Source organism: Numida meleagris, chromosome 1 (assembly GCF_002078875.1).
Source record: "Numida meleagris isolate 19003 breed g44 Domestic line chromosome 1, NumMel1.0, whole genome shotgun sequence".
NCBI lineage: Eukaryota > Metazoa > Chordata > Aves > Galliformes > Numididae > Numida > Numida meleagris.
This window is the reverse complement of record NC_034409.1, coordinates 151125404-151148985: the sequence shown is the minus strand read 5'-3', so window position 1 is coordinate 151148985 and position 23582 is coordinate 151125404. Positions and strand designations below refer to the sequence as shown.

The 23582-nt window shown below is 37.6% G+C and overlaps 1 protein-coding gene across 2 annotated transcripts in view; it reads left to right on the top strand.

Annotated features, from left to right (window-relative positions):
• The window catches only part of NDFIP2 (Nedd4 family interacting protein 2), a 46665-nt gene extending 23435 nt beyond the window's left edge, over positions 1-23230 (top strand). Inside the window, exons 4-9 of one of the 2 annotated variants that reach the window (XM_021416891.1) lie at positions 93-152; positions 3308-3395; positions 12521-12645; positions 15634-15700; positions 19530-19635; positions 21469-23230. In XM_021416891.1, the coding sequence (XP_021272566.1) occupies positions 93-152; positions 3308-3395; positions 12521-12645; positions 15634-15700; positions 19530-19633 (444 nt within the window). In that variant the 3' untranslated portion in view covers positions 19634-19635; positions 21469-23230. The remainder of the gene's footprint in view (positions 1-92; positions 153-3307; positions 3396-12520; positions 12646-15633; positions 15701-19529; positions 19636-21468) is intronic. The other variant, XM_021416882.1, reaches the window with a different exon arrangement.

The following is a 23582-nucleotide window of genomic DNA, read 5'->3' as shown; positions in this document are numbered from 1 at the left end:
CAGGTAAATGACTTGTATGTTGCAATGAATGGCTTTTACTTAATGCTCTTTAGTTGCGTTTGTCTTATGTTTTTTTGTTTTTACATGCTTAGCACGCCCAGTTTAGGGAGTCTAGGAGTCTGTTTGATGAAATATTCCACAGTCGTCCCGAGGTATGGTATAGTTCTCTTTAGTTTAGACTTTAATTGTGAATTTTCCTGCTGGCAAACAAATACTCCTGGGTTTCATTGTGCCCTTTTCCCCCCTCCCATCATTAAGTTTTCCATTTTTGTTTTGTATGCCGAAGATCTCATTTCTAGGTTTTACCAAGTTATTTAATCCTTTTTCCTTCTCAGTTTTCCTCTGTAAACCTCCTGTATTGAGAATAGGTTTTTATCAGTTTAGTTATCCACCAGGTTCCTGAAAACTCTGACTCTTTCCTTGATTAAAGGTGGTTGTCTCACTATATGCCATGGCAGGTTTCAGTTCTAAAGAAGTTATAAAACCTTTGCGGGGGGTGGAAAACAAACAAACAAGCAGCCTTCTCTTCCATAAATAGCTATGGAGAACACTATGGTTCCAGAGGAGCAAATAGGTTTGACTTAAATGCTGTGTACTGTTTGAAGCTCTTTAGCTTATAGATTTAGCTTACAGCAATTCCTCTGTGTGATTTGCCATTCGTATCGATAATATATTTTGCCATTTAACTGTTTCCCTGCTCATAGGAATATTAAATTGTCTGTTTATACAAATTTCAACATGTCCAGCAATGAAAAAAAATTTGTCCATGATCCTTAACATGGCCGTTTTGTCAAAAACAGTATAAGAAATTGAAAAAAAGATTTTTTTTTTTTAGGAATTTGTGTGTAGGTATAGTACTAGATTATCAATGACATTCACATTAAGAAGAATATAAACAAAAGCATAAAATTATTCTCATTGAGTAAAATATTAATATCTAATCGAAGTATGATTATGAAACTATTCAGTTTATAAGCATCAGTTGAGGGGACAGTCATTTTGCATTGTCCCTTTTCATTTCCAAAAACTGGAACCAAAAAGGTGGCAAGTAATTATACTCTGAAGAAAGTTTGATGGCTTTCGTGCTAAGTATACTGAATGAGAGCACTGGTTTGTGAAGGGCAACCTGTATTTGTAAGACTTGAGCAGTGGCCAATTAACGTATTTGATCCCTGGGACTGATGATAAAACCAAGTACAAAGTGATACAAAAGATAAAAGATATGGGCTGAATATGGATTAAAGGTCGGAAACTATTTCACTGAAGATTCTGATAACTTGAATATGCCAATTCTTGAAGACAGTAAATAGAACATAGTTCACTATAATTTCCTTTTGGCATAGAGTATGACAAATAAGTTGCTCACACTGCAAGTGCCTGTTTTCATCTCCCTAGGTTACCTATTGATGCATGTTTATTACATATGCAAGCCTTAGTAATGTGTATATAGATAAGCATGCTAAACTTGTTATTGTAACTAAGCGAAATCATTTCATGAAGGACAGAGGGAGTTAGAGAACTGATTTGTAAAAGCCAGCATGACGTACAGCAGCTAGCAAGTAACTTAAGGGGGGAAAAAAGGAGATTTTACGGACCTTCTGAAATTGAAATTGGAAACTTTTCTTGCTGGAACTTGGAAAAAATAAGCTTCTGAGGCATATACATTTTAAATGTAAGCATATTCAAATGTGTCCTTTTGTTGAATGCATTTTCAGCCTTCCCTTCCCCTCATCAGTCTTGCAGCTGCAGCAAAGTCACGCTAAATAAACTAATGCTTTCATAGCTGCTTAGGAAGACCACTGATGGACATTTGACATTATCTAGACCTGAGTTATACTCTCTTAAGATTGCTGTTCAACTCTCTCTTTTTTTTTTTTTTGTAATTTAATTGGAATTGTCCTTGTGAACAGCAGTGTTTTCAAATTTATTTGAGATACAAAGACCTGGTAAATGAACTGAAATGGAAGATAGCAACTGGAACTTCATTGACCATGTTATAAAGGTTAATACTGGCTGCCTGGAGTTGGTACAGTTTGTTCTAGCACGTTTAACTGTAATCACCATACCTTGGTAAATTTTTTTTGCACTGTTCACAGAAGAATATATGGCAATCGCACGACAGATCATTGTGATTTTTAATTACCTTTTAGTTATGAATAGATGTAAGTATAAAAATACATGTAAAGTAACATTTGGTACAGTGAGTGGATAATACGTTAAAATCAGAAGTACATTATTTCAGTAATAATTGTTTCTCTGAGTAAAACAGCTAAATAAATCTCACTTTAAGCTGATTTTATTTTTTTATTATTTTTAATAAGATATTTCTTACTTCAATTCTAAGCTGTTATGATCAGTTGGAGAGGAAGTGCAGGGGAAGTAAATAAATGCTGCTCGTGTTTCTGCCTAGACTGTATTGCTGCTGTTACTGACAGCCATTATTTAATTTATTACCCTGCGCTGTTTTGCTGTTACTCACTTAACATAATTTTAGGTGTTTTCTACAGTTTTCGTCAGACTCTCTTTACGAATCTGTCACAGTGTAATTTCGGTTTCCCTGCACAACTGTACATTAATTAGATCTGCCAAGTCCTGCTGAAAATAAAGTACTGCGAAACAGTACAGGCCCATACTTTCAGTATGATAAGATTTAGGTTTTTGACACGACCAGAGAATTTTCTGCACTGTTTTGACTGACATCTGTTTACTTTTGTTTAGCTTAATAAAATATTGTGTTTTGAGTCTAGATGTTTAAACAATTTTAATGTGCTCACGCCCTCTAGTGTCTCTAGAGGTTTTGTTTCCTTTACGTATATTTTACAGTGGTTTGAAGGATAATCTATTAATTGATTAGTGCTGTGCTTCACATTTTTAAGATACTAACCTTATTCTAAATCTTTATTCTGTGACTTGAAGCATTAAAAGATCTTTCTGTTAGGGGAGAAAAATAAAACACAAACTTTTTGGAAAAAAAAATCGTTATGGTAACAACATGGCTGCATGTTAAAATAAATATAATAAGAGAGGATTTTTATTGATTTAGATTACCAAAGTAGTTATTGGAAATTTAAGTTAAGATGAATAGACAGTATCTGCAGAAACTGTTCAGTTAAATCCATGCTCTGTCAACATAAGTAACGTAGGCCTTGTTTGCAGATATTATTTTTCTTTAAAGTTCCTTGATGTGGACGTGTTACAGAAATGTCAGTTCTTTTCTAGATTTAGAAACATGATTAATACTTTAATCCTACAGTTAGTTATTCTAAAATAAACTTTTCACTAAATTATCACTAACCTGTAAATCCAGGAAGAAGAGTATCCACCACGGGATGATTTCAGTGATGCAGATCAGCTTAGAGTGGGCAATGATGGCATCTTCATGTTGGCATTTTTCAGTAAGTTATCTTGTATCCCAGACCTACGGAGGTATCTATTAATTGTACCTTATTTCTATGGAATATAAAAGAGAACTGTGATAAAACTGCATTAATTAATTGTAATTTATTTTTTTACCTGTATGCAGATATAAGTACATCCTGTTTCAGATGTAGCAAGTGTTTTGCTTTTTCCTGTGACACCTTTTGCAAATTAGGAGACAAAAATAATCAGTGTTTTGAGATGCAGCAAGACTGTAATATTTGACTGTATTATGGTGTTATACTGTAAGTTGTGTAGTTGTGCCGTCTTTTAGTTGGACTACCAGCTCTAAAGACTGGATCACAGAGACCTGGCAAACAATTTTTAGGTAAAAGAAATTTGAGAGAGCAAGCATGTGCCATATAAAAGTTGCCTACGTTAGTACAGTGAATTAAGTAGTTGTGGGTGGCCTCGTGGAACAAATCCAGCCACGCAATTTCAAACTGAGCTACCCACTAGCACATAACTATGTAGTGTCTTCAGGTAATCTCTGATTACAGCCAGCACTACTTCAGCAATTATTCAGGCACTGTTTCTGTGTGCTGTGCATTCTTTGCCTTGTACTTTACCTACTGTCTTGTGCAAACTTGGATTTAGGCACTGGAAGTTACTTGTAGGAAAAAAAGCTGCTTCAGTTTCACTAATTACATAATTATAAATAATTTTAAGGGTATTTCCCCATTCTGAAATGGATGGGTTTTTGGCAACCTGTATAAAAGTTTGGTGTGGGGGATGCAGCTATTCTTCTTAGCAGTCATCAGGATGAAAGCTGATTATTCATTGAAATCCTTTTTATGCCTTTCAACCTGAATTTCATTTTAGTTCATGTAGCTTTTATGTCTTCCTTAATTTCTTGGTTTGACAACTGGAGATGTAGGTTATAGAACTTCAGCAAACTTTTTTTCATGCTAGTGTATGATGCACAGCTTGGGGATTGCATCTTGGGAGGAGAATAATTGGCCTACCTCACATAGCAAATATACAAATATTTGTTTGGTGACAAAGTGTCTTGTATTCTAATCTGTTTCTGTAATTGGACCATTAAAAAGGGTCCAGTTTGGGGGGATGAAGGGATTTCTTCTTTTTCTCTTTCTTCATCTGGCCATCTGTGCTGCAACCATTTGTATTTAACCTGTTTAGGTTCTTGTATTGTATGAACTTGCTCTTGCTTTGAAGTCCTGATTCAAGCCTTCATTAGCACTGTACTTGGAAGTCAAGTGGGTGAATTGTTGGCTCCAAAATGTTTTAAGTCCTTTATATCACAAGTGAAAGCACTTTACTTTGCAGCTAAGAGTGTGGTAGTAAAAATCATGCTGTGCAGAAGCTGAGCTAGAAGCAAATGGTTTTGGCTATTATACATACTATTTACATATGGGAGTTTACGTAGTTTGCTTGGTATTTATGTTCGTTATATGAGGAGTTAACGACTCACTGCATATATAGATCTGTAGTACTCACTTTCAGTGCTTTTTTTTTGGGGGGGGGGGGAATAGAAGAATTAGATGAAAAATGAACTTAACAACTTAGTAGGTATAGATCTTAAATAGTGTGTGTTATGTATTCCTGTCTCTTCTTCCAAGGAGATAAGTCTCCATAAATTTGATGCATGTAAGGTCGGGAGCGGGAGTTAAGATGAAATTTCCAGAACAGGTTTCTTTTTTTTTTTTTTTCCCTACATGGGTTAGGTTTAAATGCTGGAAACAGAGGTGGCAGATCAGTGAGAACCTAGAACAAGTTTCCTCATGTAGTTAAAACGCAGGAAAACAATATCAGGAACTGTGAGAGGATCACGGAAAGAAAAACTTGTTCTAGGTGTGCTCCTTCACATCCTTTTTGTGACTGTTATGTACGGCACTTGTAGGAAGATCTTGAGATGGTTGCCTTTAACTATGAAACAGGAATTGGCTTTTGTTATTCAATTTATTCAATGAAGTATAATCAAATACGTGTTTTTTCTTTTTTTACTGTTCCTGCCTACTTATTGACATTAATTAGTGATGTGTAGCTACCATCTAGTGGTAGTTGCTGAACCTGCAAAAATATTTGTCTTGAGGCCATCTAGTGGCCAGATATTTCTTTTGTAGGAGCTTGGTAAGTGCAAGTTACAAACCTCTTTCCCAACTAAGTTGAAAAGTACTATTGTGTTTAGCATAACTAAATAGAAGGAGATGATATAGTATAAAGAATAAGTCTTTTACATTAGCGTTTTACTTTGTTTGCAAAATGACTTAGGGTTTTGTGTGTTGTTTGCTATAGCACTTGTATCAGGAACTTAGGTTGGCTTCCAAATTTTTTCCTCTATTTTATCTTGAAGAGGTGAAATCATATGTTTTAAGAAACTGTTGCTTTTGGAATTTGTGATTGTGCTGGTGAGAAAAGGATCCGCTCTCTAGTGATCAGGGCTGGATTTGTATCAGTTCTAATGTCATAGAATGGCTTAGGTTGGAGGGGACCTTAAAGATCATCTAGTTCCAAACCCCCTGCCATGGGCAGAGCTGCCACCCACTAGATCAAGCTGCCCAGGATCCAATCCAACCTGGCTCTTGAAACCTCCAGAGATGGAGTATCCACAACTCTGGGCAACCTGTTCCAGCACCTTACCACCCTCTGAGTTTAAAAAAAAAAAAAAAAAAAAAAATCTTCCTAGTATTTAACTTAAATCTCCCCTCTTTTAAAATTTGAAGTCATTCCTCCTTGTCCTATGATCATCAGACAGTGTAAAAAGTCAGTCTCCCTAATGCTTGTAAGTACTGGGAGGCTGTGATGAGGTCTCCCTGGAGCCTTGTCTTCTCCAAGCTGAACGAGCCCAACTCCCTCAACTCTTGTTCATGGGAGAGGTGCTCCAGCCCTCTGACCATCTTGGTGGCCCTCCCCTGGACCCATTCCAAGAGCTCTGCATTCATTCTCTACCGGGGGCAGCAGGGTTGAACACTGTACTCCAGATGGGGCCTCAGGAGGTCAGAGTAGAGGGGAACAATCACCTCCCTCTCCCTGCTGGCCACCTTTCTTTTGATGCAGTGCAGGATGCTGTTGGCCTTCTGGGCTGCAAGTACGCACTGCTGGCTCATGTCCAGCTTCGTGTCCACCAGGATCCACAAGTCCTTCTCCCCAGGGCTGCTCTCAAGGAGTTCTTCCCCCAGTCTGTATAAATACCCGAGACTGCCCCGGCCCAAGTGCAGCACCTTGCATTTTGCCTTGTTGATCCTCATTAGGTTCTCATGGACCCACTTCTCCAGCCTGTCCAGGTCCCTCTGGATGGCTTCCCTTCCTTCTACTGTATTGACTGCACCTCTCAGCCTGGTGTTGTCTACAAACTTGCTGAGGGTGCACTCGATGCCATCATCTGTGTCACTGATGAAGATGTCGAAGAGCACCGGTCCCAAGACTGACCCCTGAGGGACACCACTCGTGACCAGCCTCCACCCAGACATAGAACTGTTGATCACAACCCTTTGGCTGCATCCAACCAACCAATTTTTAATCCACCAAACAGTCCGTTCTTCAAATCCATACCTCTCCAATTTGGAGAGAAGGATATGATGAGGGACCATGTTGAAGGCTTTGCAGAAGTCCAGGAAGATGGCATCTGTCGCCCTTCCCCCATCCACCAATGCCATCACTCCATCATAGAAGGCCACCAGATTGGTCAGGCAAGATCAGCCCTTGGTGAAGCCGTGCTGACTGTCTCAGATCACCTCTTTGTCTCATATGTGCCTTAACATGGTAACCAGGAGGATCTGCTCCATGATCTTCTCAGGGACAGAGGTGGGGCTCACCGGCCTGTAGTTCCCTGGGTCATCCTTTCTCCCTTTCTGAAAAATGGGAGTAATGTTTCCCTTTTTCCAGTCACTGGGGATTTCACCTGACAGCCATGATTTTTCAAATATGATGGAGAGCGGCTTGGCAACCACATCAGCCATCTCCCTCAGAACCCTGGGATGCATATCATCTGGCCCCATGGACTTATATACACTCCGTTTCGTGAGAAAGTCTTGGACTTATTCCACTGTTACAGTGGGATGGAATCTGCCCCCTACACCCTCATGTAGAGGTTCTAGGTCCTGGCAAATTAGTAACTGGACCAGGAAGTTATCTTCAACAGACTCCAGGAATCTCCTGGATTGTCTGCCACCCACCATGCCGCTATCCCAGCAGATATCTGGGTGAAATCCCCCATCAGGACAAGAGCCTGAGAGCGTGACACCTCCTGCAATTGAAGCAAGAAGGCCTCGTCAGCAGGCTCCCCCTGATCAGGTGGCCTGTAGCAGACCCCAACCTCCAGATGTCCTTTCCTGATCCGATCCTTGATTGGAACCCATAAGCTCTCAGCTGGTCGTGGCTGTTTCTGAGACACAGCTCTTTGCAATCTATCCACTTCCTAACATAGAAGACAACTCCCCCTCCTCTCCTACCCTGTCTATCCCTTCTGAAGAGCCTGTAGCTCTCAGTCACAGTGTGCCAGTAGTGAGATTTGTCCCACCACGTTTCCGTGATAGCAACCAGATCATAATTTTCCAAGCACATCATGGTTTCCAACTCCTCCTGCTTATTTCCCATGCTGCATGCATGAGTGTAAAGGCACTTCAGCTGGGCTTTCTGGCACACTGCCTTTCTAGAAGGGCCCTCCCTCAAGCCTCCAAAAGAAATCTGGAGTTTTTCCCCACTGCTTCCTGGAGGGACACGAGAAGGTTTTGGACGGGGGTTCAGCAACATTATTTCCTCTGAGGAATTCCCAGAAGATCCTACAGGACAGTTTGGAGGCTTTTCCCCACAGTCTCCTGGTGTGACAGCAACCCCAAGCCTTTCTCTGTCCCGCCGCACTCGACTCTCTTGCCCCATCAGATCCAGTATAAAATCCCAGACTACCTGCTCTGCGCTAGCAAGTCTCATTGCATCCCCTTCCCCCTTCCTACCTAGTTTAAAGCCCTCTCAGTGAGCCCTGCTAGCTCTTGGGCTGGGATCTGTTTCCCTCTTAGAGACAAGTGACACTCATCTGCGGCCATTAGACCAGGTGCTGAGTAAATTGCCCCATGGTTGAAAAACCCCAAATTCCTGTGGCTGCACCAGCCTCTCAGCCACTTATTCATTACCTGGCTTTTCCTAGCCCACTCATGTCTCTTGTCACCCCAGGAGGGGTAGAAGAAAATACGAGTTGTGCTCCCGCTCCGTGAACCAACCACCCTAAAGCCTTGAAGTCTTTTTTGGTAGTTCTCAGGCTGCTCTGAGCTACTTCTGAACTATCAGGAATGGGCAGTAATCAGAGGGGTGGACCAGATCTGGGAGTTTTCTAGTTATGTCCTTGATGCGGGCCCCAGGGAGGCAGCACACCTCCCTGTGAGTCAGGTCCGGTCTGCATATGGGGCCCTCCATTCCCACGAGGAGGGAATCACCTCCGAGAATAACCCTTCTGTCTTTCTTAGCAGAGGCAATCTGGAGGCACAGAGTTGACCACCTCGCCCTTGGCAACGTCTCAGGCAAACCTTTCCGTGCCTCCTCGCTCACCTCCCCTCAATTTCCAGTGCCTCAAATCTATTACTTAGGGGCACCTGGGGAAGTGAGGTTGGCAGGGAAGGGGTTCGGCCACGATGCCAAGCTGGGACTGTCTTCTAGCTCTCCCCGTCTCTCAGGTCCTTCCTCTCTGCCCGACAGGGACAGGGCTTGGGGTCCATCACTTTCTGGGGGTATCTCCCTGGTGCCTTTCTCTCTGGCATGCCAGGGAGTTACTCCACCAGTCAATCTCCTGCTCACACTCCCTGATGGTCCTTAACCTCTCCACCTCCTCCTTGAGCTCTGCCACTATGCTGAGCAGATCTTCCACCTGCTCACACCTCATACAGGTGGAGTTCCTGCCTCTCTCCCTGGGCAGCAGCAGGCTCAGGCACTCCCTCCAGCCGGAGACCTGAATAGCCACGTTCTTGGGATGGATCGCCACAGTCTCTGTGGGGCGAGCTCATTGCCTGGTGGAGACCATGGTAAATCTGTGGTGTTGGAGACTGCCAGTAGGTAAGCTGGTCTCCCGAGCAAGGCGGGACAGTACTTCTGTGCTCTGCTGCACAAGCTCCCACACCTGCTCCTGCAGTACGTTGTGGGCGCTGTGCACATGCTTCCTTCTCCTCACCGCACATGGATGCCTTGCTGCCCTCTCGAAAGCTTCTTCTAAGACAAGAGGAGCAGATGTGTTTCTGTTGCCCTGGCAAGATAATGCTGAGCTGAGTGGGGGCTCGATAGATGAAAAAGCCAGACGTGAGCCAGTAGTGTGCTCTTGCAGCCTGGAATGCCAGCAGAAAACACCAGAATTTTAGCCTATTGCTCTTCTTGAAAAGTGGCTTCTTAGCTGTTGCTCTGTATGAGTGTTGTTTTCATGAAATAACTCTAATGGCTGTTTTGTTTTTTTTTTAATATAGTTTGAAATACATTCACATGTGCTTATTCTGCTTGTTTTCACTTCAAGGGTTTATTAAAAATAAAAACCTCATCCTTTAACAGTCCTGCTTGTCTGTGTGTGGTTAGAGTAGTAAAGAGAGAGATTAAAGTCATGGCTTCAGTGCATCCAGTGGACGTTTCATCTGAATATCTTAAATTCATTAAAGAGGAGAGGACAGTAGCTGAGAGTGAGGATCAAATATGAATATGACCTTCGGGATAGGAAACAGTTCTTGTTGCATAATGCAGAAGGTCGAATTTGTTGCAGCAAGAAGCTTGCACACTTTAGTCCTCTCTAAGCTGTAGACAGAGTTGCTTCATTTTGGCAGTCTCTCCCTCTTCTAGTCTGAAAGAAGTAGAAACTTACATAGGGAAGGCAAATCTCCCTACTTAGATTAGTTTTATTAGGATGTGTGAACTTGCATAGTTTATAGCTTTTATGCAGTTAGTGCTTTTTGTTTCCTACTTTCATTGTCTACTGCTAACTTGATGGAACAACACACTGAATAAAGCAAAGGGGAAAAAAGTTATTGTGTGCAGTACTGGAAAATGTTGATGCCTTGTCTTTCAGGCGTTGTGCAAATAGCTCAGTGTTACATATTTTCCTGATAATCAGTTACTGTTGATTCTATTTTGAATTTTTGTTTAGGTTAACTTGAAAGGAATGTAAAATTGTGTTTAAAATTTGATTGTAAGAACTTATTTCCCTTTGTATGCTTGGGTAAATTATTTTTTTGCAATATACACAAAATTTAGGTGCTGTAAGTCCTAACCTTTATATAACCATTGAAGTGGTAGGTATTATGCTTAGTCCATTAGAAACTTGTCTTCTTTTTCCTTGCTGGCTTGCCTGTCAGAGCCACAATCAGTCACACTTTGTAGCCTGAGTAATGAGGAGAGGAGGAAGAGCAGTAACTAGTTATGCTGAGGCAGGAACAGGCACTCTGAAGAACTAGCTTCTGTAAATCTGTTACTCTTGAGAGTATGGTGAATTTGGAAAGTATGCTTAAAAATGGGAATTCCTGCTTCCAGAACGATGTGTCCAAGCTTTCTCAAGTGTAAATGCTGTCTGTTTTGGAAAGCTGTGTAAATGTTAGGATTGCTAATGTGTTGTTCTGCAGCTGATATGTAATTAAATGCTGGAAATATAAAATATATTAAAAATACAGAAATACATATAATACATATTTATTGTATATATAACATAAATTTATATAATATAAAATATATAGAATAATTTTTTATTTCCTTTCTGCATATGCTGGGTTGAATCAGTGTTTATTCAAAGTTTTGAGGGTTTTTATTAGTAATGAACAAAAATAAACTTTTTCATCATCATCGGAGGCAAGATGTTTTCTCACTTGTACAAGATGACTGTGATGATGATGTGAAGTCTTTCAAAATTTCTCTTGAAATGTCAGTTCTTTATGGTGAATGGAACTCCAGTGTTACAAACTATTCCATTTCTGCATTTATGGAAAAATCATCACAACTTAATGCGGGTTGTTGGAGGAATTGTAACAAGGTTTTAAATTACAAAGAAATAAATAAAAACCCATTTGGAAGGATTATCTAGAAACAGTTTTTCTGTTCCTGAAGTTTTACTATGTGTTCAAATTTTTACTGCAAAGACAGGCTTACTTCCTTTGATGATGGAGTGCTCTGCCCCCAAGTGCTGGACTTTAGTCCATTAAGAATTTGTATGCAGGAGTTCTCTCCTCTGTCTTCCTTCCATTCCTGCTTGCCTCTTCAATGTCTTCTGGGCTTACCGTGGGCTTAATTTCCTTCATGTAAGCTGTCTGGTCCTTTCTAGGAGTTGTTGTCTTCCTTTAGCTCTCTCAGATGTTCTGAAATGTGGCTTTTTCTTTAGTTCCCTCACTCCCAAGGCTGGTACACTGCCTAATTGGGAATACGTCACTTTGACCCAATGCACGCAGACTCAAGTCCATGCGTATGATGTTGTTGCTTGTCAACTGGATAAGCAGTAAGACATGAAACATTTAATCATGTAACCACTGTAAGCTGTATCAAATTAATGGAAGTAGCAACAGTACTCATGCTCAATGTCCTTTTTGTTGGTTTGTTTTTAAGTGTCTATGTTAAGCATCCAAGTTTTCTTATCAGATGCTTGGATACAGATCTAAAAGAAAAGACAGTAACCAATGAAACACCAACCTCTGAATTTATCTTCATCTCTATACTGTGTTCGCAGAGCAAGATCAGATGCTTTTACTCTGTTCTATCCAAACTGAATAAAGCTGAATATGCAGCCTTGGCACATGCACGTATGTGTGCGTATAACTGTTTGGATTATAAAAACGTAGCAAGGTTATTTTCTGTTTTAATCCAAATATTGTATGCTCAAGTCCTTTGTTTGCATTCACCCTTCTTGTCTAGTGTTGTCTGGTCAGATTTCTGTAGCAAAGTATTACTATCTTTTATGTTGGAATGTTCTCTTGTTTAAAGTGTTAGGTCAGAACCTGTTTAGCATTTACTTTATTATTAAGTGACTATGCCACTGAGAATATCTTGGTTCAAAGTAAATCTGACAGCCTGAATTACCAAAAAGGAACTTCTGACTGTAAGCATGTCCCTTTTTAGTTAATAAGTGAAATTAATGTTAAGTCTGTTTACTTAGCTATACAGATTAACAAAAGCTACTGTTTCTTTTATTTTATAGTGGCATTTATTTTCAACTGGATTGGATTTTGTTTATCCTTCTGTATAACAAATACCATAGCTGGAAGGTATGGTGCAATCTGTGGATTTGGTCTCTCTCTGATCAAATGGATTCTCATTGTACGGGTATGTTTTTTGATTCTGCTTGTAGAACCAACCCATAACAATTTATCCAAGCATACACAGTATTGGCATTAAAAACAAGTATATTAATTTCCAGCACTTAGTGCCTAGAACTTTTTCTAACTTCCACTTTGGTAGGGAATTTACTTACTATATATTCATATATACTTAGTAATGATGAAGCTTAATCTATTTTTATCCAATTTACCATTCATGTTGGACTTCCGCTAAAATAAATGTAGATTGACTAATTCTTTGCACAAATATTTAAAAGCATGTTTAAGTGGAGCAACTATAAAAATGTCATTTGTATTATTCAGAAAGTTTCCTAAAAAGACTACTCTCACCACTTCCTTTCAAGACTTACAAGTGGTGGCTCAGCATATCAAGGGAAAAGAACCACCACTTTCTCACTTGTGTCTTACAGGGAAAAGAAAACCAGATACATACATACAGTCTTGAGTCAAAATCAAGTTTGAAGTTAGTTACATTTTTACCAACTTAAATTCTTCCAGAAAATTATGTTAACTAAATGGAGGCAGTATCTCTAAGAGAATACTAGGTGAAACTTAATGATTCCGAACTTGAATTCCTCATGTCTGTGACACAACATTAAAATCTCATCCTGCCTAGTGAAGGAAAAGATCTTGGATTATTAGTCATCTTTTATGTGCTGCCAACTCTGATTTTATTTTTTCTCCTGTACATGCTAGTAACATAACTTCATTTGCTCTTTGCACGATAGTGCAAGAATTGTAGTGAGGAAAGACTGCATGGGGCCTTGGAAGGCACATGTTCTGCATCCTTCTTACATCTGAAAGGTATTTTCTTTCCTTCCCCAAGACGGAGGAATACTACCAGACTAGATGAGATTCTGGTATATTTCAGTGGAATTCAGGTTTGGAATGGAATTTGTCTCAATAGACAAGACACGAGCTTTTAGATTATGTATCCACTGGGGCTCTTTTGAACTTTACTTGAGGCATACTAAACAGAGGGCAGAACTTGATCATTGTATCAGTTTTATTATTCTTGTCTACTTGAAAATATGTTCATAATACTAAAATGAATGTATACGAAACTTCTTTAAAGAATTACTGAGTTGTAGCCTGTATTTAAAATCTTTTGTATAATCTGTTACTAATTTGGAAACGCTAGGGCTGATCAATTCCAAGACCTCAAGGCTCCTTTTTCACAGTGGAGATTATCTTCCTGTGCTGTATCCCTTTCTAGAGAAAATAACAGAAGCTCATAAGATATATGCTGACAATTTTGTTTTAATGGTGATGCACATGCATACGTATGCACAAAAATATTCTGTTCCATTATTTCAATCACCTCAAAAGGTTTGTACTGCACTTCTTCACTCAGTAATAAGAAAAAAATTGTCTAAGCAGTCCTATTTTACACATATGTCTAAATAAAAAAAAATTCTAGAAAACAAATATAATTGGTTTTGTTCAGTAAATTCTGCAACAATGATTTCTTTTGCTTGAAAAAAATGAGTAATACATATAGACCAGTACTTGTTTGATCAGTGGTGTTAAGATACATTTTTATTTACTTGGAAAGATGTTAAGTTCTGTTTCTTTTTTTTTTTTTTTTAAGAATATATGCTTAAAGAATTAACAACATTGACTATCAGGTGAAGTGGAATTAATAATGCTGTGATCTTTCTGGGAATTGAGAACTCATTTGATATTTTAATAAACTTACAAAACACAAAATGCTAACTTTGCTGAATAATAGAAATTGTAGTATTTACATAGGGGTAAAGTGCGTACTGGTTCTTTTAGTTCAATTTAGCAATTCTGTTTATAGATTTTTTTTTCTTGGTTTACTATTGAAGATGAATACAGTATAGCATTAAGCCTTTAAAGGTTTCAGGGGAGCTGGCTTTATTTTGAAGGAAACATTTTAATTTCAGTGCAGTTACTTGAGGGGAACAAAAAAACCCAGCTATATCTACAGTTCTTTTAGCGTCTCCGATTTTTATCTGTTTGAAGAGGTTGCCCAGTATTACCTTTTTTTTTTTGGTAGAGTAAATGATGCCTGAGTTGCACGATTTCTTGCTTGATAACTACTGAAATGCTCTAGAAATGAAAAAGAGGTCTACTGGGACATACTGAATGACAGAGGGAATGGAGGTGTATGAGAAATATACAAAGCTCCTGAAAAGGTTTTTTAGTTTCATCAAGCAAGTTTTCACACATCTCCTCATTCCTATTTCTTATGTATGCTTTGGAGACATTTGATTAGCCTCTTTTTTTATCAGTGAAGCATGCAGTCTGGAGTCTGGTAAAGGCAAAGATACCTGTCTCCAGCATCATCACACCCTGCCCTCCAGCTGCCTCCCACATCAGAGAGGACAAAACTGTCTACCATGGTCACTAACAGGAACAGTTGAAATGCCTCTTCAAGGTTCATTTAGTTGCGTTCAGCTCACTGCTGGGAACTGAATGCTAGTTTGAAAATGAAAAGACTTTAATGAGTTGGGGGTCTTTATGGGGCTGGTATTCTTGGCAGCGATTAACAGTAGGGGGTATACAGAAGGTCAAAAGCTCTTCTTTTGAGGGGTCAGCAGAACATCCCCGTCTGATAAGATTAAACTAATGTGGCTTTTGGTGTTAATATCTGAAGCAGCAGGCTGCTGTAATGTGCTTGGGATGGCAGGAAAAAAAATTGTCAGTGGATTCATCCTAATAGAAAATGTCAGATGATTCTAGCAAGTATTACCTGCCAGGATGAATATATGCTACGTATATGTATATATAATGTCTCTTTAAAGGTATTGAAATAACTTAGGCAAAGTTGATGTCACACTGGTACCTTTACTTGTATATTAAGCTACTGCACGAATACTGGTGTTGCCTTTTAGGAGAATACATTATTTTAACTTAAATTTACTTTTCTCTCCGCTTCCAGTGTTTGCATAAAGCATTAAGTATGTCTTAGTCATTTGTCTTACTAAGCCTTGTGTATAAATTGCAGTTTTCAGATTACTTTACTGGATATTTCAATGGACAGTACTGGCTTTGGTGGATATTTCTGGTACTTGGTAAGTGGCAATGGAAAATATTTGTTTTGTTGAAATACATCATGTCCTTGTGAGTAGAGTTCATGTTCCGCTGCATATTTTTCTTTTGCTGTTGATGGTTTTGTATGCTGTTCATATTTCTGTAGCGCTCACTAGATTACTAACATATTATGTTACTGTGTGAAATGCAGATTATTCAAATAACGTTCAACTCAAAATTCTGTTCTACATGTGTAATTGTGTACATGTCTGAGGCTTGTGCTTTTTAATTTGCTCATGCTGATCTAAGGGTGCAGAACTGTGTAATGAAATGTCTAGGTTTTATGCAGAGAGCATAGTGAAAGTGAGTGATACCAAGTACTTGTATATTACTCATATGTCAAGTCTTAAAATGTTAAGAAATATGACTGACCCTAGGAAGGAAGAGTCAGTTACCTTGCACGAAGGTTATAAAATGTCCTTTTCTAGTCCTTTGAAATGCATTCTGCATCAGTAGTTCCTCAGTCATACAAGAGAATGGCTTCATGCTTTCTGATCACAGTGCTTCCATGACATCGGCTTTTTCTTCAGTCTGTCTGCCTATTCTCAAAGTTTTAGACAGAAGAGCAGAACCTGATGGGTATATTTTTAATGATGATATACCAAACCTAAAGCATTATGCCCTTTTTCCTACTGTGGATTTTGTGATTTGAATGTGAAATTTGGAGTGATTTGCTTTTATAGGATGAGTGCTACTATCCATTGTATTTTCTAGCTCTGGAAGCATAGTAAACTGCTGGTTCAGTAGGTGGCACTCTTCCCTTTGAGTCTAACAGCACATTTTAGTAAAATGTTGAGTAATTTTTTTTTTTTTTGAGAGAGAGATTCTGATTACTTTTGACATATTCATCTCGAGAAATGCCAAAAACACTAAAAATTATTTTTTTCCTGTATTTTTCTGTATCTTCCTCTTAATAAAGTTTGAGGACATTCATTAGGCTTCCTAATAACTTCCTCTACTGTTGTGCTCTGTATACCTCTTGGTTACTAGAGGCGTGTAGAAACTGCAGATGTAACATTCCATAACATCAGTACCTCAAATACTTTCACATTCTATTTGAGATGATTGTGTTTAAGTAGCAAGTGAAACACTTCTTTGCATGCTAAAATATCTCCAGATAAACTTCTAGTTAAAGCAAAGCTTTCTGGTGCTTTTTCACTGGTCTTTTGAAGTACTTGTCCTATTCAGAACTCAGTCCACTTTGATTTCGGAAAGCCTTATTTTCAGCCTGCACTTAACTCACCTTTTACTCCAAGGCACTGTGATGCATGCAGTTTATATCCAGCAATTAGCATTCCCTTGTCTTACAAATGTTTTACGTGATGTTTTACCAACATTGTTTTTAAACTGATAACGTGGTTTAACCTGAAATTGCTAGAACACCATACCAGGCTTTACCCCTATATACCTACTTAGTAGCAAATGAAGGAGTATTATCAAATCATGGAAGTTCTTCCAGCTAGGTCTGCGTATCATTGTTTCAGGTAACTTTCCAATCAGAATATCCGAAGTATCATATCCTGTTCCTCTTTAAAAGTGAGTAAATAGAATCTGACTCTTTCTTCTGCATTTTGACATACTTAAGCCCACATTTTGCTGTCTTTCTCTTCTGGTGTTCACCCATCTGTTCATGCTCCCTCACTTCTTCTAAAGTCTGGAAAAATCATGGAAAGGAAAAGTCTATTTCCAAAGACTTGTCATGCACAGCGAACAAACCTAGGGGGAGAGAGACAGTTCTCACTTTTAAATTTAAATGTTAGACAAGATTTCTTTCTAAGCAACACAATGGAAACTACATTTTGTGTTGTTTTTTCTTTCTTCTCTACAAATAGAAATATAAAATATGGGTTGAACATGAACTGGTTTTCCAACTTGTAATACAGAAGATACGTTTTCAGACACCTTAAAATCTTCCTGATCACCTTTTATTGTTTTGGTTGATTTTGAGCTGAATATGGGGCTATCTCTAGTAAGGTCTGTGTAGCAGATTTTGTAATAGACTGGTTTTTGATCTGGATCTAACCACTCTATTTTCCATCCAGTGTTTACCTTAATCATAGAGATGTATCTGGCTTAAGTCAAGGTTCTGGTGGTTAGCATAGTATTCTCTAGGGTTGTTTTCTATTCTTTCCTTTGTTCCATTTCTTTTTTTGTCTGTGTGTGTCCTAAGGATGTTGGAATTTGAAGATGCATAAGGGAAGTAAAACAAAAATTGGCAAAAAAAAAAAAAAAACATTTACAAAAGAAATGAGAGTAGGAAACAGTATCTCATCAAGGACAGCAAAAAGGATAAGCACATCAAATAGCAAAATGTCTGTGTAACTGTCAATCATTTTTATTAAGATGGAGAGAACAGAATTAAATCCTTTGCTGAATTTGTTAACCTTTGTTTGAATTTTTATTTGAATCTTTGGAATCTTATTGTGTATATGTGTATATGTAAACACAGGTATATATTTTCAAGGTATCTGCATGTTCTTTAAAAGTGTAAATGAACCCAATGCCTGTATACTGAGAACTACCCATGGAATTTGGTTATCTACCTAAAGTGTATATATGGTAAACTTAATTTTCTGATTGTGGTCATCTTGCTTTTTAAATGCTAAGATGCATACTTAATCTAAACTTAGGCTTTTCCTAAAGAATACTACTCAGTATTGATCTTGCCTAGTGTGTCTTTTCTAAGGGCAAGTACCAGATACACTGTAGGGAAAGTACAAAGATTTAATGTGCCAAAGTATCAGTCTTAGATTATTTAAAAAATTAAAATGTTAGTGGTTTGCATTGTCTCCATAGACTTTGAAAGTATTTACTAATACTTGCTGTATTTTTTGATGCTTGTCAAAATGATAAATGAGCTCTCAAATGGATAGCATGACATTTCTGCTCTGCCCTGAACATTTACAAGTTGGTTTTCTGTGTCTGAACCACAGGCTGGGGGCATTTTCTCACATATGAAGGGGAAAAAAGAACATGGACTTGGTTAGATAGTACATCCTGTTCTAGAATGAATTGCTCTCTAGATTTCTGCTTCTCTCTGCTGTCTGTATAAGTGAGATTTCGACCTCCAACTTTTGGGGGGCAAATTGATATGTTGGATCAAGGAGAGTCCAACAGAGCTAAAATAATCTGTTGAAGCTAACTTAGCAGAAGAGAATGGACTGAAGAGCTATACATCTCTATAGCTGTTCACTATGCAACGGTGCTTTTCTGGGTGTGACTAAATTTAAAAAATAAAAAATAATTGAAGTTGCGGAGTTGGCAAAAAGTAAATTGTTACACAGGAGGAGTAACTTTCTTTGAACTGACTGCTGTTCCCCTTCCTCTTGGACAAGTGCGTTTTCCTAGAGGGTTTAATCTCGAGCCATAATCGATAATCGATAATTATCTCGATAATTCCCCTCAATAATCTCCTATAATTTATTATTGGCTTGTTGCGGGAACAATTTGTACTGTCTTTTTATTTTGACTTGTTGAACATTTTTCAGTTTAAATATTTCCAAGGTAAGTTTTGTACTTCATATAACCTCCTAACACACTAGTAAGTTCTTTTGAGTTTGATCTTTTTAGTGCTTTTCATGTAGTGTCTTTAGCAGATGATACATTAACTCAGGGTGAGTGTAAAACTATTGAAAAGCATTCCATACTGATGTATTCTTATACAAAGTACAAGTAGAAGACTTGCTTGTTAAACTTGTAAATGATGCATAAAGACCTCAGTTTTTCATATAATCTGAATTTTTAAAAATAATCTTAAGTGGGGTATTTCAGGTTGATATACTTCATTTTGTTCATTTTCTACGCTTTCAGGACTCCTCCTGTTCTTTCGAGGCTTTGTCAATTATCTTAAAGTCAGAAACATGTCTGAAAGCATGGCAGCTGCTCACAGAACAAGATTCTTTTTCTTGTATTAAAGGTAAGCAGTTTGTAGGTTGAGATGAGATTATCTCCCAGGCAAACTAGATGAAATATTTGCATTTAAAAACAAACAACCTTCAGTCACACAGCAAGAACATCTTGTTGTTGCATGATTTTTTAACATCTGTCATGAATGTTGCATCTATTCTACACATACTTGGGAATATCTTAAGTCTCTTGAAATCATTAAACTTGAAAATAAACAATGTATACTCATTGCTACCCCCAGTCCTCCCTGGAACTAATGTTCAGTAACAAAAACAAAGTAGAACTAGTAGTTTATCATATGCAAGAAGTAGTATCTGTTACCCATCAAGATACTGTCCTTTGTGGAAAACTGGCTGTAGTAGTCAACCTGATGTTAGCAAGCTCGGAAGCACTAATCTGCCTGCATAATACATCTGACTGACATGAGTCTGAACTTGCAAACAATAGATAAGTATTGCTTCTCTTTACATGACTGGCCTAAGATAGTCATGTACAAGGATGATTATTGTGTATGCGACAATGTGCTTTATGTATCCTTCAGGTAGCTGACTGATCAGTCTGGCACATATTCACTCTTAATGCTTTTTATCCATTAGGTGGACCTATTGGACTTCATCGTGTAAATTAAACACAAATGGAGATGTCTGCTTTAACTTTTTACCTGAACTTCACGATGAGATAAATCTAAATCCAGAAATAAGTACTGCAGCATCTCCTTTACTCTGAAGTTTACTTAAGTCAAAGCACAGCATTTAAGCATTTTAACTGTGTAGCAACATTTTGTGTGGTAAAGCAGACTTTTAACTTTTTCTGAGATTGGCCACGGTATTAATATGGAGTAAAAAGCAACACATTGTTGGAAATCTGAAGGGGAAAAAAAAAAGCATTTACCTGGAAAAGATGATTTCTTCTGTTCAAGACAGTGATATATGGTTAACAGCACTCATAAATAATAGTGCCATGCTGTACAGTCCTTGATCATGAAATGAACCTATTAACATCACTGTGATTTTTTTTACTCTGACTTTTGTGAAACTGTGGTAAGTTAAACTTTACTAAAATGCAGTATATCATTATTTATCAATGTAAAGTGGCAACTGCATGGCAGAATTACCTTTTTACAGGAGTAGCGTGTTTCTCACTTTCTTAAATAATACAACAGTCTTTTCAGAATATTGAAATTCTTACAAAGGAGACTGTGAAAACTTGTACCTATTAGTTTTCATTATAATGAAGTGTAAAAATACTGTTTTAAAAATAATCACTAGGACTAAGTGGTATTTGAAAATTACCTTGTAGAGAATGAGAGTGTAGGGTAACATGGTCTGTGATTCTTTGTTATCCTTCTGTTTAAAATTCCACATTTGGACAAAAGACTGAGACCTTACTCAGTATTGAGTGATGTTAATGAGTTGTCCTGTCTGACTTTGGTGGCTTCCTTTAGCTATAAGCATTTCTCACCACTGGGGTGTATGAGTTGATAAGGTGTCTGGAATTTCCTTAGAGAACTGGACACCTAAATGCTATTTAAGTGTCGTAAGTATTGAAACAAGAAGTTCAAATTAATTGCTATCACACTTCAAACAGCCTTATTCTTCTGTAGACAGGTAACTTCCTGTATAATGGCTTTTAGCTTTAACGAAGAAAAAATGTAATGTTTAATAAAATATTCTCAGATGTTGTCTTGAAACATGGCTTTGACAAAATACTAAGTTGTCAGGTTTTTTTGTACCACCCGGGGGAAGGCTGTTCTTTGCTGCTTCTACACTAAACACCATTTAGCAGTGTTGCTTACGTTTAATCTCTCCAATGAACTGAAGTACAATTCTTTCTTTATCTCCAGACTGCATCAAACAGACATTCCTTTCTTGTACCAGTGTGAAATTTCCAGATGATCTGTAATCCTGCAAGTTAATAGGATAGAAGACTACTAAAAACAGAAGACAAATTAGTGAAGATACAGCTTCAAAAATGAATGACAGGATGGCTTATGCTCAAGTGCCAGTTGTGGTCATTCTAATAAATATTTATAATTGCTGCCTTTTGTTTCAGCACATTTGCATATGTGCTTACTAAAAAAAAATAGTGCTGAAGTAAGAGCAAACCATCTATTAGTATAGACTAGGTACAGTCAGACTTGGTTAATCTGTGCTTGTTTTATCTGACACATGTAAGTGGTAACTTGTTTCACAAAATGTATGTACCACTGACTTGTTGATCTGAACTTTGAGTAAAATGAAATACCTTAAATGATTTAGATTAACCAGTCCAGACAATTTTTTTCTATAAATTAGTTTAATCTAATGATTATGTAGAACAATTTTGCTAAGTTTACTAAAGTTTCCTTGGTGTCACAAACTTGCATTCGTCAATATTTTATCAAATTCACACCAGTATACTGGTTTACTTAAAGTTGATACCCCACACTGATTCCCCTGTAAATAATTCTGCATAGATTACTATTTAAATTGCTTCTTAGGAACTGTGTCAAAATATATTTTGTAACAGTATATTCTCCAAATTGTTTAATCTTCATAAGAGCTATATGCATTTTTTTTGTTAGTTTGACTATTTTGGTATAGTTACTGTTAGATGTAATTTTTGAGGTAAAGGCATTGAATTGTTTCTCATCATGGCTTTCCTCACAGGGATTTTAGTAGGTTTGGGCTTGAGCCTGAAAGCCCTTCTTCTTATGTATGTATGATCCTGTTATTTAATGGAGCCCATGTTAGCAGGGATGGACGGCCTTGCGCCTGTAGTCCTGGATTATGCAGCTGGATCCTTGTGTGTGCACCTTTGTTCCTGAAACAGAGTATTACAAATGTATTCCCTGATTTATAACACTGGCTCTGTTTAAAAAGTCTTGAGTTGGTATAAACTCAACATCTTTTTAGGGTATTCTCAAGAAAAAGAGGAAAAAAGGCTTGTTTTAGAATAAATACTTCGCCATTTCATAAGAATGAACTAATTGCAAGATACCTTTGGACATAATCTGTGAAGGAAAAGAAGTCTTACTTTTAAAGCTCTGAAATTGGAAAAAGTGTGTTGCACTTCTCTCAGTATTCATTTAAGTTATACCGTTACTTTGCTATAAATATCATCTCTTTGGAGGTTACTCTAAGTGTTCATGCACATTTGATTTCCTTTAATGTTTATCATTTATGCTTCTACCTAAGAAGGAGAATGCATCTCTCAGTCCTTTGTACAACTGGAATCTCAGTTGCAAAATGCAAAAAATTACAAATACTTTCCTCCAGTTTTCTTTTTATATTAGAATTCTGCCTTTTTATTACTAACATTAAAAATGAGGTTTATGTTTTGACTTAGTGCTGTATTCAATTTTGTATCTGTAATGAATGTTTAAAATATGTATATGTAAACTGGTTACATTATTAGTTTTCTTAATCTTTCAGAGATTCTGAAAGTGGTTAAAACCTTAGGGGCACCTTCACTTCCCAGCTTTTTATGGAAAATAAAATTAAGTATTCAACATCTGATTGGAAGTTCCTTTTAAACTTAGCTGTTTGTTTCTCTGTTCTTTTGCATCCATTGTCCTTATGAAATAAGAAACAGATAATAAAACAGTGCTTTGTTTTGCTAATTAAGACTTAGGCTTGTTGTTTTTTTTCTGTTTCACATTGAAAACCACACTCTGCAATATTTGTGGAATTACAAGCAAGTTACTTGACAAAAGAGATCAGAACTTTTCCCATGTTTTATGGCAACATACTCTGTAATGGTATTTCTTTTAATGAGTAAATGCAACTGTGCAAAGCATGCAATATTGATTCCTTTTTGTATGTTTACCACTAGTACAATTCTCCACCTGTGTCAGTTTCCTTAAATTACATAGCAGTCATCTGACAGATTTATTTTGCTTTGCTCCAGTGCATTCTACAGAAGGTTTCCTGCAGATGCTTGTTTGCTTTTCATGTGTTTTGTTTTTTTGTTTTTCAC